The 17,055-nt window shown below is 37.3% G+C and overlaps 1 protein-coding gene and 1 long non-coding RNA gene across 2 annotated transcripts in view; both read right to left on the reverse strand.

Moving 5' to 3' along the window:
• LOC116586162 overlaps positions 1-17,055 on the reverse strand; it is a 134,711-nt gene that overhangs the window by 113,271 nt on the left and 4,385 nt on the right. The window lies entirely within an intron of this gene.
• On the reverse strand, positions 3,029-3,832 carry LOC116586160 (UPF0235 protein C15orf40 homolog). Its single transcript, XM_032335796.1, has one exon. It carries the CDS (start codon positions 3,817-3,819, stop codon positions 3,355-3,357), a length of 465 nt encoding a protein of 154 aa, XP_032191687.1. The 5' UTR covers positions 3,820-3,832; the 3' UTR covers positions 3,029-3,354.

Here is a 17,055-nt window from a genome sequence, read left to right on the forward strand (position 1 = left end):
CACCATTTCCAGTGATGTGTCTACATACCAGCTGCAGCCCTGCTGATTAGAGCATCAATTCCAATTGATTTTCTAACACATACTTGCAATGCCTATTGTATCTCGTTGCACACTGTACACTATTGGTATTTAGCCAAAGTTAAGGGTGGGGGCGAAGATTTTGTGTACAAAATGCATGGGCCCCAGGGAATTTTGTAATTCTCAGGAGAACAGAAGAATCAGGTATTCAATGTCACACTAAATGGCTTCTTAACCGTTAATGTGTCTGGTGGCCACGGGCTCAAATAATTCTCTTGTCCAGAGCCAGGGTTACTCAGCTGTATAATAACCCCTAAAGTCTCTCCTTCGAAAAGGACTCAGGATTCATGACTTTAATTTTACCACCGATAATATGAAAAGTATACTCCATATAGTACTGAGCAAGCATTCACTCTCAGCTTCCTTCCACTATAATGAAATTCTAATTGTTTCTAAAGTTTAGGAAGGATAAAATGGTTAATCTCCATGATGACAAAAGGAAGCCAGGAAAATAAAGTGACACACTTGAATGAACTGTGAGGAAATAAAGTGCACAACATGCGATAATGCCATGACTCTGTGTTATTGCGCATTTCTGGGCTGAAAAGATATGGTTTGATGGGTAATTTGTCATGCTGTGCAATAGAGAACAACAGTAAAGAGACTTCAGACAGAAGAAAATTACACAAATAGTAGGGTGGAAAGGTATAATTGAAGATGGCAAAAGATTGAAAGAAAGACATTTAAAATTACTGTACTGACCTACTAAATGCACTTGGGCGTGGAATCCTGGCCTCACAAGAGGAGGCATTAAATGACTTGGGGCTGTGACACGACTGCCTAGCAATGCCAATCTCCCGAGCTCTGGGAGAAGAACAGCACAATGCACAGCCCACCGAACAGCCTCGACCTGCTTTCTTTCCCGGAGGAGCCTGAGCGTCTGGTGAACTTAGGAAAAGTTTTCCAAGGAGACACTGTTGTTTTTTTTTTTTTTTTTTTAAATGAGGAGTAGCTTTAATTTCAAATTTGGGGGGCTTAACTCCTTCGTTTTCTGAAGTCAACACATCTCCACTCTGTAACTCTGAAAAGCCAGTGTAGTACTTCTTTTAATGAATTCATGCAAAAAGGATGTTGCTTCTCGAGTCTGGTTGAGTTCCTCAAGGATACAAGAGAGCGGCACACGGTGGGACACACATCCATAAGTGTGAGGAGCAAGAGATGCCAGCATGAGCCCCATCCCTTCCGCAGACTCATTAGTTATGCAGGGCTCAGAGCACGTCCCTTCACCTTGCCAAGCCCAAGCCTCCTTCCCTGAGAAGGAAAGTCATGGACCAGACACTTTCTAAAGACTTCTTCCAGTCCTACAATTCCACTCTAAATAGCAGAACCTCCGAAATGCTTCTCAATCAGGTTATTTTCTTCTCCTTCCCAAGCTCATAAAGCATGGATGTCTCAAACAACCATACCTCGTAATGGCTCGAGTTACACATCCCCTTTGTTCCCTTAAATTAGAGAAATATGCTTTCTACGTTTCATGCAAGATGATTACACAGGAAACAAAAATTAGATCTATTTCTTACATATACTGCTTAATACTCTATTTCAAACATACTGCTTAATCACGACTTACCTTTAAAAAGTTGATTTTTTTTTTAAGATTTTATTTATTTATTTGACAGACAGAGGTCACAAGTAGGCAGAGAAGCAGACAGAGAGAGGAGTAAGCAGGCTTCCTGCTGAGCAGAAAGCCCAATGCGGGGCTCAATCTCAGGACCCTGGGATCATGACCTGAGCTGAAGGCAGAGGCTTTAACCCACTGAGCCACCCAGGCACCCCAAAAAAGCTGATTCTTAATGACAATAAAAACTTATTACAGAAATAACATTTCTTTATCTAAAGGAAAGTGCAATCTTTAATGATGACACTAGATACTAAACTTTAAATGAAGTGGTATCATTTTTGCAATTTTTATTATTACTCTCATGTTTACCTTGCCTCATAATTTCTTCCAGGAAACAGAAATCTTAGGGTGTAAAGCTGTGTGATGCTCAACAAACTACTGAAAGTTTTTCCTTAGAAAGTGTCCTGAATGTATAATAGGTAAGGCTTAAAAATGTATAAAAATTCATAATTCATAATTATGAAATGATGATATCCATGTTTTGAACAGTTTTTTTGACTTGAAGAAAGCTAAATAAGCTCAATAATAAGACCTTAATAAAACCATTCTGCCTACTGAGGGTTGCCAGGGAGGAGAGGGTGGTGAGGTTATGGACATTGGGGATGATACGTGCTATGGTGAGTGCTGTGAAGTGTGTAAACCTGGCGATTCACAGACCTGTACCCCTGGGGCTAATAATAAATTATATATTAATTTTTTTTTACAAGATAATTTTTATTAGTAGTCCTTGGGGATTTTGTATTTTTAAACATTTTGTCTACCAATATATTTTCTCCGGTACTTAGACAAAAGCACAAAACTGCTTTGATTCTGATCAGCAAAGGTAATGAATTTGTTATTTACCTGACCAAATCACTGTTTTTGCATTGGATATTTAAAAACAAGGCATTTATTACTAGCTTTTGAAGCTTTAATGTAGGAGAGATTCCTGATGGGCTTTTACAGATATGGAAAGTAGCTTCCAGGCCCTCTTCTTTTAAGGCTCCTTGGAGATTCACAGGAACTACCAGATTTGAAGACTACACCCTCCAATGAGGACAAAAATTCAGTGACTTCCCCAAAATAATTAATAGTAAATTACAAGTCCTGATAACTCTTAGTTTTTCACTCCACAGTTTTCAAAAGACAAAAAAGGCATTTTTGTATGTAGATAAGCCTTTTAAAATATAAAGACAGACCACAAAGCAGTATGACAGGTTTTTTTCTGTCACTTGTAAACTCCAGACAAGGCAATCCTCAGAACCCTAGAGGTGCTGTGGAAACCTGTTCATCATTTACGATTGGCATAAAATGTGGCCAGGAGTCAAGGGACCGTGGTTCTGGCTCATGGTGTGATCCCGAACAAGTCTCTGAACTTCTGGAGAGTGGAAGCCCCATCACGGGATCAGAGGGGTGACAGGTCATCCTGAAGGTGTCTTCCAGCTCTGTCATTGTGTAATGCGATGAAATCGGACTGATGTGTTCCAAACTCTTTGGACGTCAGAACCTACACTGAACATACAGCACTTTTAAAATTCCTACTTCTCTTCTGAGTCCTGTTCTTAAATTTTTTTTTCATGTTCTTCAGTGCACTGAGGTACATTTTCCTACTGAACAGCCTCTTCACGAATAGCAATTAAAGCGCTTCTCAAGGATGTACTTCTCATAACTTGCTTTTATTGTTTTTCAACTTGCTGCTTTAATTTCTCCAAGATCTCCTCTGCCGTTGTGGACGCTAACAGCTTCACGACTTTTTCACGAGATTTACCGCCCTTATCCAAAACCACGTCACTCTTCCTGAGCTCCAAGACCTTAGAAAGGTACCGACAGAGCTCGGCATTAGCCTCTCCTTCCGACGGAGGGGCTGCTATGGCCACTCTCACCGCTTCCGCTGTCACGTCTGTGACAGCGTTTTGTTTGGACCCGGGTTTGGCATGGATGGCTATGGTGACACAACCTTTAGGATCAACTGCCACAGGACCTAAGGGAGGAAGTGGTCTCTCTGGCTCCTTGCTCTGGCTCTTACCCTTGTTCGTCGCACCGGCTTTCTTGGGCATCTCGGCCCTTAAGGAGAGCCGGGCAGAGGCTTGGAGCCCACGCCTCCACACTAGCGGCCTCAGCCAGCAGCCCAGCCGCAGCATCCCCGCGGGGAAGCTGGGCAGAGACCTAAATTATATATTAATTTTTAAAAAAGAACAAAAAACCATTCTCTCTAGATGACATCCAAAGAATACATTAAATTAAGAGATTTTAAGCTCATAAGGGTATATAAACCTAAACGGTGTTCAGAAAGATGGTGTAAGATGGTCTTATGATGTACTCTGGGAAAACATGTAGACTTGCCTACCATGCTGCCCCAGAAATATCCTGAATATCATAAACAGAATTTTGGACTGGATTTCATCAAGAGACATCGTTATATTTTCTTCTATTCTTCTATTAATTTTCTTCAAGTTAAACATTTCATATTCAGTATTCAGTATGTTTTGTATTTGCAAATTATAATACTGATGATAATAAGCAACAGGTACCATAACAACTCTATCCAGAAACATCTTTTCATTAATTCATTTCAGTATGAGGCTTAATTTAAAACTTCAGTAAAAAATGCATTGTAGTGGATTCTATCAAAATCTTTTCCCAACTCCCAGGGCCTATGATTAATATATTACACATAGCAGAGCAAAGAGAAAGATAATTTCTGACTAATGTCAATAAAATCATGTGTTAATCATTTAACTATAAAGTTCAAAAATCAGGGTGCCTGGGTAGCTCAGTCAGTTAAGGTACTGCCTTCGGCTCTGGTCATGATCGCAGGGTCCTGGGATCAAGCCTGCATCAGGCTCCCTGATCAGTGGGGAGCCGGCTTCTCTCTCTCCCTCTGCCTCTCCGCAGCTCTCTCTCTCTCAAATAAATAAATAAATAATCTTTTATAAAAAAGAAAAGAAATTTCAAAAGTTGAAGAAAAATCAAAACTCACCTATGCTGGAGTATTATACATATGAGGTTAATCTTTTGAAGGATGTAATGAGCAAAGACTCAGTCTTCCAATAAACAAACTTATCCATCCAACAAATAAGAGTATTAATGACTTTTAAGGTCTCATCCTGCTTTGGGATTTTATAGTATATGAAAACACGTAATTATGCTCAAGAAAATTCTATTCAAGATCATGAGAGACAAAAACTCAAAATCCTCAAGACTTCATTTTATTGTCTACCTTTTATGACTATTTATAAGAAGTCTAATCAGGACCATGAAAATTATTATCATTTTGATCAATGTAGGAAGGAACAGGTCTAAATGCTATCATTTAAGAAAATAATAATAAATCCCACATTCATTCATACATTTAATGAGTATTTGTTAACTGTTGATGATGTGCTGGAAGCCAGGAATAAAGGGGCAATTAGACAGACAATGGACCCTGTCCTCACAAGGTCTAGGGAGGAAGAGCAGGCAGCTGAATAAATAACAATGGAGTGGGTGAATGTTAAGATGGCATAAATACAGGAAAGTGTGAGGCCATGCAAGGCTCCATTAAACCTGTGGGAAGATAAGGTGAAGCCGAGACCTGAAGAATGAGTAAATGTAGCTGATTTTGTGCAGTGTAACTTCTTGCTTACGTCTTTGAACCCACTTTTCTCATTCCCTACATGCCCTCCCCACCTCCTCATTCCTTCTCATCCTCTTGGATTTAGTTTGGGTAATCATCTCTTCAAGGAATTCCACTCTGAATCCTCCATCTCTATCAGTCTAGAGGGTCTACCCCCCCCAATGCTTTCACTGAACCCCTACATATCTTCATCCACCAGTCCTCTAAATACCTGTATAATCTTGGTCTCTTGTGCTAATAAAATTCAATAAGAGTTTCTTTGAAGATCCTGAGAACATTCTTTTAGCCCTCCAAAAAGGCTCTGAAATAGCCCCTTTGACTTGATAGCCATCTTGCTACTAGCCACTGATGAAGCTGACCCACAGAGAGAGTAAGGAAAAAGAATGGAAGGGAAACTGAGTCAAAACTACTGGATTACAATGTTCTTGAATTCCACTCTGTCCCTGGACTTTCAGTAGTGTGAACTAACAAATTTCCCCTGTACTAAAGCCATTTGGAATTGGGTTTTCTATTACCTATGCCCAAAAGCAGAGAGACTAATAAAACATTATGGATGGGAATCCTGTCTTTTCCCAACACATTATTTAGACCATAGGAGCTGTTCAATAAATGCTTCCTGAACAAATGAACAAAGTAATTCAAGGAGAATATCTAAAAATGAAATTACTAATTTCATACCTAAATAAAATTGAAAACATATTCTGTTTTAAAATTATATTTAGAACGCCTGCCATTTTTAGAGGTTTCCCTATATTGTAAAGAAAGTACATCTTATGCTCTGCTGTTCTAAGCGTCTCTCCTCAGAGCCTTTCTTCTCACCCCTCTTGCCCCCTTCATGCCCACAAAGCAGATCCTTTTACTCCCTCATTATCCAGTGTCCTCATATTTCTTTACCCTTCCCACTTTCAAACCTTGTTATCCAGAAAGAGCTGGTAAGCTCATTCATACTGATTTCTATGGATCTGATTTAAACAAAGTATTACCATTTCTAGAGATATTTGCAAAATCCAAAGATTTTAATCTCTCCTAATGCAGCTTCAGCTATGAGCAAGCAGGTAAAGGAGGCATTTGTGGAGCCTGAGAGCCAACTCGATGCCCTGAAACAGCAGAAAGAAATGTATGATTTCCATGAACACAAAGGCAACTCTAGACCATTGTCATCAACGGCCAGCCCTACAGAACAACAGGAACCTACTCTTATTCATTTTTTTTTCTTATTCATTTTCTTAAGAGCAAATAAGTCCAGTAACCAGTGAACCATGTGATCAAGTGATATTCATGCTTCTAAGAAGTTCTGGCTGTAGACGTCATCCCTGGAACGGGATTTAACACCATCTGGTCTGTATCCCATTTGTAACTGAGTAACTTTGCAAATAGAAAAAGAATCCATAGTAAAAATTCCCCTACGTCCAAATCCTATTAGCTAAATAAATAATACTTGATTTACTCCATCTACGAACAAACTCAAGATGTTACAGGCTCCAAACTCAGATAAAAACGAAACTCTTAAAAAAAAAAAAAAGGTTGATGTCCCTACATAAGTGTTCCAATCTAGAGCAATTAAAAATTGCTTTGGCAGGATGCCTGGGGGCTCAGTCAGTTAAGTGTCTGCCTTCGGCTCAAGTCATGAGCCCAGGGTCCTGGGTTCCAGCCCCACATCTGGCTCTCAGCTCGGCAGAGAGTCTGCTTCTCCCTCTCCTGTGCTCTCTCTTGCACTCTATCAAATAAATAAGTAAAATCTTTTTAAAAAATTGCTTTGGCTACCTTTTATTTTGCAAATCAGATATTCCAGAACCACCTTTATTTCCAAACATAAAAGCATCCCATTGCACACCTCAACAGAATTGCCTGTATATCCTTAATGTCTTTCCAAGCAATTTTATGCAGTCAGCACCCTATACATTAGGGAAGGAATGGATGTACGCTCTATGGGTTTCTTATAATAGCAATGAACTTTCATAATCAGACCCATTTCTTGATTTTGCTTACTTTTTTATGCAGCTACATTAATACTACGTTGTCAGACAAAGACAAGAATGAACATGAGACTTGAGTTTAAAAAAATAACAACAACAATATAGCCATCCAAGGAACAAGTGCTGAGCTTGTGAAAAAAATAGCTCCCATTTTATTAAATAATAGTGTTCATGCAGGGATGTCTGAAGTACTCTGCAAGGCTAATTAGGACAGATCAATGTACACTTACCTCTCCAGAAGGCTGAAAGGTGTGTAGTGACTATGTGTCATTAAAAATTTACTTGACCATGGGCATCAGATGTGCATGAGAGAATGACCCTGGTGAGCACTCTAAGTTTCCATTTTACTCATGTCATCCTCAATGCATCAAAAATGCTGTAGACACCATTACTATCACCCAGCCTCATAACAGCTGATGTGCTATATATGTTTGAGAGGGTGGTATCAATTAACTATATTATCCATAAAGCCACTTGCAATTACTACCACTTCACAATTTATCATTAACACATTTGGCAGTTTTTTTCAAAGTAACATTTATTTAAAGGTTAATCAAAATTCTTAGAACAGCATTTATTATAATGTGATTTTTGATAATTGACTAAATCAGTGGCTCTTAAGAAAAACACCCTTGTCTCAGTCCTGTTCAGTATACGCCACAGTGCCATTTGGGGAAAAGAAATACATATTAGAATGTTCATTTCAGACCTCGTCATGGAAGATCATATATTAATGTAATCAGGTGGTACATTTACATGCTCATTAGTAATCCATCATTAGTCCAAATGCTCACTATTAGGAATAAATGTACAACGAGTTATTCAGAATACCCAGAAATAGTATTTCTTATTTAAACATTCAGAATAAGCTGACTGAAATAAGTGCACACCTTGAATTTGAACTTTCAAGGCACATCACTAAAGTCAATCAGTTATGTCAGGACACTCTTCTATAATAATCTCAATTATAAAATTCCTGCCCCTCCCTAATGAGGAGGTAGAGTTCCAATATCTGAATCTTTTGAATTCACTATAACTGCAAAAATTCCTGATGAAGTGTGTGTTTAAATTTTATGCTTTAATACATAGCATGCCACTAAAACCACATTAGTTATGCTTTATGCTATTTAATCATATGTCAAAATCTATAAAATCTCTTCTAGCATGCTAAGGTAATTTAACTGCAATTAATCAATCAAGGAAATAAATAAAATGTAATAAATGCCAAATAATGTAACTTCTTTAAAAACAAACCACTATCTACACATTTATTCTAAAAATACTGACTAACCAACACCAACGAAGGAAAAACAGAGTGACAAGTAGGATGGCTGAATCTTTTTCCAATTAATAGCTAGCTTTCTCTAAACTTACAAATGTTTTCAAGAGGTCTCTCTGACTTTCCAGCTAAAATGTGAGCAGCTTGAGTATCAAAGCTTACCATTTTTATCCCATGTCCAACACAATGTCATAATCATAATAGGTGTTTAGTAATTGTTTGCTGAATGAGAGAATGAATGATTCCAAAATCCACAAACTAGGTTCTTTCATCATAACGTGTGAGACCTAAACAGTCATACTTTTCTTCTGGCAAAAATTGTGTATTATACAACAGTAGTGGATGTATGTATTTGTATTTCTTCCTCCAGATAAAAACAATGATGTTCTTTCCAAGGATATATTTAACAGTTTCATAGATACAGATTTGACCCAAGACTAGGAAAGCCAAATTATAAGTCACGAATCCAGTCAGCAAGAATTTATTAAGCACTAACTGCATACCCTACACTATGCTAGTAACTACAAATATACCAAAAGAGTCAAAAGCATGCACCTGCTTTCCAGATCAGAGGAAAAGGCATACATATACATATATATATATATATATATATATATATATATATATATATGTATTTTTTTTTTCATTCAATAAGCATTATTGGCTACATTGTAGTCCACACGAGGCACTAATTGGTGGGGGGGAGGAGAGTCAACAAATCTCAGTTTTCATCAAGGGGATAACAAAGAAATTAACCAGCAACTGTATGTCAAATAGAAAGTCATGAGTATCTCTGAAAAATTACAAACTCATTCTCATTGGAACCCTAGGAGAAAAAGCTGGTGAAATCATAGAAGTTGTAAAGAAGCAGGTGGCATAAAAAGAGATCAAGAAAATTTCCAAGATAATATAAATAAGTGTATTTACTAGTGATTTAAGAATTGAAAATAAGCATCCAAAAGTTTTCAAAGTAAGTTGCTCACTTTCTTGATAATGACTGAAGTTATTTGTTCTTCTCATCAGATTAGTTTCAGGGACATAAAATGCTAACTTCCAGATTCATGGCCACCCAATACAAAAAACATGGACGAATTTTCCTTTCAAGGTCCCTGGTGATAACTGTTGCTGAGAAATCTCAATACTGAAAGTATCACAAGGATATTACAACAAACGAAATTTGCCCCTCTTACTGCTACCCCACCCACCCACATGTGGCTCTTGAGCACTCGAAATGTGACTAATCCAAGGTGAGCTGTGTTACAAGTGTAAAATACAAACTGGACTTCGAGGACTTGGTTTAAAAAGAAAAAAGAATGCAATCAACACAGAAAAAAATTTTATATTGATTACCTATTGAGATAATATTTTTTGAATATCCTGAGTGGAAATATATGTTACTATTTTCATATATGTCTTTTTACTTTTTACTCAGGATACTAGAAAATAATTGGGCAGTACTAGCCTAAAGTCATTTTAAAAAATAACTTTTTAAAGTACTTTATGCTAGAAAGAAAGGATAATGTTCAGCAACATGCAGTGGTGTTTTAATATGATTATCTGATAGAAAAATGTGATATAATGAACTACTCAATTCCTCCCCAAAATACACAGCTAGGAAAACAAGAGCATCTCTCTAGATGAACTGAACCTTTCTGCCACTGATCTAACAGAAAGTGGCATCAGTTTCCATGCCTTCGTTTTTCTCTGATTGGCAGAACACTTGGGCCTAAAGTTTAATTTACTCCATTGCAGGCTTCTTAGGGAGGGCCTAGGTTTTTTGGTTCAGTTTTATCCCACACCCTCTTTATTACTTGCCTTGGTTCTGCCCCTTACTTTAAAGGTCTTATTGTAAGTTACCAAAAAAAAAAACCTTTTTAAAACTAAGAGCTAAATAGCATATAAGAAAGTGAATGAGGGGTGCCTGGGTGGCTTAGTTGGTTAAGGTTTGCCTTAGGCTCAGGTCATGATCTGAGTCCTGGGATGGGCCTGCCCTGCATTGAACTCCCTGCTCAGTGGGGAGTCTGCTTTTCCCTGTCCTCCAGAAGGGGCTCTTTCTGCCCCTCCCTTCCTCTACTCCTGCTTTGTCTCTCACTTTGTCTCTCCCTCAAATAAATAAATAAATAAATAAATCTTTAAAAAAAGAAAGAAAGATAGAAAAGGAAGGACGGAAGGAGAGGAAGGAGGAAATAAATAAATAAATAAATAAATAAAGAGGAAAGAATGTGAATGAACCCCTTCTAGAGCGTGGGGAGACTCACGATGTCAGTGACCCCTCTCCCTGTTACAGATGTGAAGCACAATGCATGTATACCAATAGCAGGCCAGTACTCACATTTGAGATCATAAAACAGAGGTGACCTCATCCATGGCTGTCAACCAAGAGTCAGTGAGATAGACAGGCACAACATTCAAAGAGCACAGTGAGCACTGAAGTCATATATGCAGCTAAAAGTAATATGGTATCATATCAGAGGTAAAAGCAACTATCTGAATACCTAGAAATCAGGCAGAGGTGGTCATTATCAGAGCTGATCATATCCTGCGAGACACCACAGCATGGAGTAAGGACATAAAGACAACACTCAAAGATCCAAGAAGACCTGGCAGAAACCTAGTCCCATAAAGAGACAAAGAGTATAATTTCTGTGAGTATGGGCCCCTGGGACCAAGCTCAGGGTCATGACCTCCCAGATCTTGTGGACCTCACAGATTCAAGTTGAGAATTAGCAGTAATATGGAGTCCAACACTGGTAGCTGAGTCACCAGATGTGCCCACTGAGGACGAAAAAGTCAAAGGCTCTGCAAATGCTTCCTATTGTTGTTGGATTTGGTCCAGGAACCCATGGGCTTGGGAGTACCCATCCATTCAGTTCAACTTGTTCATGCAGATACAAGGCAAGGAAGGGAGATGATGGCAGTGTCTCTCTCCTTATAAAGTGGAGGAATAATATTGGTTCCTACATAACTCTTATTCCAAAATTAATGCTTCAGGTATATTTAAGCTACTTAAAAAAAAACAAAACAAAACAAAAAAAAACTTCCCAAATAGCTTGCCAAATTCATGAAAAATCCACTGCTTCCTGTTAATCCCCATTCCTCTCCAAGAAATGCTTATAATATTATTTAATAGCATTATAGATTTAGACTAACACAGTATGATCTTAAGGTTGTAGGAAAAGCATAGAATATGTGGACTATTATGTAACCTTAAGAGTCCTAGTAATAAATGCATTTTAAGTAAATGAATAAAAATAAGAAATAAGTAAGAACTTTCTCAGATCTACAGAGATAGGACAGGATACAAAAAAGATCACGGTCATACAATAAAATTAGGACCACACAGTCACAGATTGCCAGGAGGCAAGAAATGTTCTAAATCAACTGTGCTATTGATACAGACTTGTACGTTTTCTTAAAAGTGTTAAAGGATTTAACACACAAATAAAAAAAAATTTTTTTTTACAAATAAAAAGTTTTTATTTCAGAAAGTAAATATTAATAAAATGTTAAAATGAAAAGTAGTACACATTTGGCTATAACAACAAAAATAATGAAGTCTCAGGATCTGATCAATGATAAATGACCTGAAAAAAAAAAAATGACCTATTCAATCTAAAATATATTATTTCAGGATGCCTGGGTGGCTCAGTCAGTTAAGCATCTGCCTTTGGCTCAGGTCAGGATCCCAGGGTCATGGGACTAAGCCCACAGTGGGCTCCTTGATCATCAAGGAGTCTGCTTCTCCTTCTACCTCTTCCTGCCACTCCCCCTGCTTGTGCTCCCTCCCTTTCTCTCTCTGTCTCTGTCAAATAAATAAAATATTTTTTAAAAATAAAAATACATAAATAATTTTTATGTCAGCAAAATTAAAAAAAAAATGGACCAAGACTCTACCATTGCATCAGTTTTTTAAAAAGAAGGATGAGTTCAAAAGAACTGTGAATTTCACCAAATAGATGTAGGTAATTTCAAACTGACTGCTATGTTGATAAAGGTAAATGAGGCAAACCAGAGCTGTTTATACATACACCCTGAGATTCTAATTCAGGAAGACTCAGATAGATTAAATACTCCATGAACATCTTCTGCCCAGGGACTATTCCATAACCCACAGTTGCAGACTTAGACCCCCTCCTTAGTCCAAGGGCAGCCCCAAATAGGCCTTCCTGACACGGAGAAGGGGTGTGAATTTCTGCAACAACAACAACAACAAACAAAATGAAAATATTTCCATCTTACATGTGGTAAACCCACCTATTCGTAGTTTTGTGAAACTTATACACAGCCTGGTAAAAATCCTAAGACAACTGAATTGTCACAATGTGACAAGGACATTAATTAATATTGAGTCACTTTCTTAGTGCTTCTTACTAACGACCAACAAAACCAAAATATGTCCCACCAACATATCAGAAATAATGTATTTTCTACTTAGTTCCAAGGGGTAAAAAACTTTTATAACTTCAGAAAACTCAAAATATGTGACAATCTGTCACTGAATTTAAGTTATAGTAACAAGTGACAATGCATGCATAATGGCCACAGCAGCTATGTGTTCATTTTACATACCAAAACTATTTCTCAGTGGTCAGAGTAAAGCTTTGGCTGATGGTGCTGATGGCAGGATTGGGCTTGAGAAGAACCAAAGCTTTGCATAATCCAAAATTATTGGTATTTAAGTCTGGAATGAGTCTTTGAACTTACAGTTGAATGTGTTGTGAGAAATCACACTCCTTTTTACTTTATCCATGCTCATTTTTATAAAATGTCTCCCTTGTACGGTTGGTACATTACTAAGGCCTTAATGAGCAGGGCACATCACCATGGGTGCTGGAGGTCAGGGGGGATCAATCACAAGCAATCCACAATTCCATTACTGCTAACACATGCCCCTCAAACAGGGACCTTACTGGGACCCTTTAGGAGACAAGGAAGTAGTAGAGCCATTGTCTCTTGACTTAGGAATGGGAACAAGGTATTCCTCCACATATATACTCTATTACTTCCCCTTAACTGAGTATTATTACAGTGTATTGTAATTGGTTATTTAGTTCTTTGTATCCTTCATGAAATTGCAAGACTTTTCAGAAAAAAAAAAATTTATTTTGAAATACTTAAAAATTCTCAAGAAAGTGCAAGGAAATGTACTATCAGTGTACCCTTTCCCCAGCCCCTATCTCCACCCCCACTGTTAAGATCTTGCATAATTACAATATTAAAACCAGGTAAGTGATATTGGTATAATGCATAGAGTTTATTCATATTTCAGCTGTTGTAATGTACTTATTTGTGTTTGTGTGTGTGTATAGCTGTATGCAACTTTATCACACATGTAGCTTTGAGTAACCACTATCACAATCAAGACACCTAACTGTACCTTTACAAGACACCCTAGTGCTACCCTTTTATGTCCACACTTACTCTCTCCCTTGCCCTCTCACCCCTGGCAACCATTAATCGGTCCTCCAATGCTATACTTACATTATTTTATGAATGTTGTATAAATGGAAACAAGCAATAAGGTAATCTTTTAAGATAAACTTTTTTCACACAGCAAAATCTCCTTGAGGCTCAGCCAACTTGTTCCCCTATCAAGAGTTCATTCCTCTTTATTGCTGAGTAGAATTCCGTACCATGGATATATCATATTCTGTTTAACCATTGAAGGACATTTCCAGTTAGGGTTATTACTAATAGAGATGTTATGAGCATTCATGTACCAGTTTCAGTGAGGAAATAAACTAAGATTTTTAAGGGGATAAACAGTATTTGATTCATTACTATAACTCCAATACTTTATACAATACACAGTAGGTACTAAAAAATGTTCATTAAAGGAATGATGAATGAATCACAAAATTACCTCTAAATAAAACACAAAATAAGACTCATCTTGTAGGAAAAGCAGAATTAGCTGGGAGGGAAAATGTCATCAAGAGGTCCTGAAAGTTGTTTTGCACACAAAGGAAACCATCAACAAAAGGACAAGGTGACCTAGCCATTGGAGAAAATATTTAAAAATGATGTATCTGATAAGGGGTGATAAGGGGTTAATATTCAAAATCTACAAAGAACTCCTACAATGTAACACCAAAAAATCCCCAAATAATCCAATATAAAAATGGGCAAAGACCGACATAGATATTTTTTCAAAGAAGATATATAAAAGGCCAACAAACACATGAAAAGGTGCTCAGCATCACTTATCATCAGAGAAATGCAAATCATAACCACAATGAGGTATCACCTCATACTTGTCAGAATAGCTAAAATCAAAAACACAAGTAACATCAAGTATTGATGAAGATTTAGAGAAAAAGGAACCCTTGTGAACTGCTGGTAGGAATGCAAGTTGTGCAGCCACTGTGGAAAACAATATGGAGTTATCTCAAAAAATTAAAAACAGAACTACCATACCATGCAGTAATTCCACTACTGGATATCTACCCACAGAAAATAAAAAACACTAATTTAAAAAGATAATATACACCCTTATGTTTACTGCAGCATCATTTTAATAGCCCAATTAGGAAAGCAACCCAAATTATGTCCATTGATAAATGAATGGATAAAGAAGATGAGATATATACATCCAATAAATATTATTCAGCCATGAAAACAAATGAGATCTTGCCATTTTCAACAACATGGGTGGATCTAGAGGGCATAATGCCAAGTAAAACAAGTCAGACAATGACAATTATCATAAAATTTCACTTATATGTGGAATTCAAGAAACAAAACAAAGGGAAAAAAAGAGACCAAAAAAAAAAAAAAGAGCCAAATAGAGAGAACAAACTGGTAGCTTCCAGAGGGGAGGTAGGTAGAGGGTTGGGTGAAATAAATAAAGGTTATTAAGAGTACACTCATGATAAGCACTGAATGATGAATAAAACTGGTAAATCATTATATTGTACTCTTGAAACTAATTCTAACTATATAACTATGTATCAGTCAATCAAAAATTTAAAAAATTATAAAAAAGAGGTCCTGAAAGTTGCACTCATGATTTTAAGTCTACAGTATTCCAAAGGACAGGGACACACACACAAACACACACACTCCTACATCTTTTTTAGTTTGCTTTAAATATTGAGTTTTGCATTAAGATGGTGTTTGGATTAATAAGCTACAGCTGAACTTTTTTTTTTTTTTTGGAACAACTAAGGAGACTTTCTATTCTAGCCAAAATGGACTAAGAGGGTCTATGTGTACCCTCCTTCCTAAAACAGTAACAATAACAATGACAAAAAATATTTAGAAAGTCTTGTTTTTAAGACATGGACATCAGGCAACAAAGAAATCCCTAAGAAATGAGAAGCCAAGGACGTCAATCTTTTGCTTGTCCTGCTTACAGTCTTGAGGGTTTCTTAGCAGAATCACAGGGAGGGTAACTCAAGAGAGGCAAACTCCTTGAGTTGAAGAAGCAGGTCTGAAAGTGTGCAAGGGTAAGATGGTAGCTATCATTCACAGGACAGGGCACCTGGCAAAGGGCTGCTGTAGAGAGAAAGATGTCCTGAGACCTGCAGAGTCCCGCTTGCGAATTTAGCAGAGTACTGATCTGGACAAATGTGTGAGGAAACTTCCCAAGGCTGGGTATTCCTTAACTCTAAGGAATAAATAGATCTAAACAATGATCAATATCTGCTAACATCACAAAAAGAGAGAGAACCAGTAGTCTTGCTCAGCCTCCTCCAAATGCATTTGGTCAAGTTCCTAATCTTAATTACCAATTAGTAGAAAAGATATAGGTCAGAGGAGCTTACTAAACAACTCTACAGGAAGGCATCAGCAAATACAAAGTATAGAGAGCTCTACCACCCAAATAATCCAGTTTCCTTAACAAAGAAAAATAGATGGAGGGGAAACCTCTAGAATAAAAGAGAAGAGAAATAACCAATTGCAATGTATGGGTCTTATTTGTTTTCTGTTTCAAATCGTAAAAAGTAATTGTAAAAACGTAAGAGACAATATGGAAAATCTGAATACTGGTTGTGCATATTTGATAAAAATAATAAGAAAATATTGACTGTTACGTATGGCTCATTTCTTAGGTGTGATTCATTTTTTCAGTTAAAAAACAAGTCCTAGGGGTGCCTGGGTAGCTCAGTGGGTTAAAGCCTCTGCCTTTGGCTCTGGTCATGATCCCAGGGTCCTGGGACCCTAGAACCCCACATTGGGATCTCTGCTCAGCAGGGAGCCTCCTTCCTCTTCTCTCTCTGCCTGCTTCTCTGCCTACTTGTGATCTCTGTCTGTCAAATGAATAAATAAAATCTTTTAAAAAAATAAAAATAAAAAATAAAAAAATAATAAAAATAAAAAACAAGTCCAAAAAAAAAAAATTCCTAATAGTATAAAGATATCTGCTGAATGAAATGAAGTCATGCCTGGAATTGGCTTCCAAATAATTTGGGGTGGGGGTAGGAAGTGGAAATAAGGGATATGTTGAAACAAAATTGTCCATGAGATGACAGTTGTTGAAGGTAGGTTGTAGCTGTATGAAAGT

Source organism: Mustela erminea, chromosome 3, assembly GCF_009829155.1.
Source record: "Mustela erminea isolate mMusErm1 chromosome 3, mMusErm1.Pri, whole genome shotgun sequence".
NCBI lineage: Eukaryota > Metazoa > Chordata > Mammalia > Carnivora > Mustelidae > Mustela > Mustela erminea.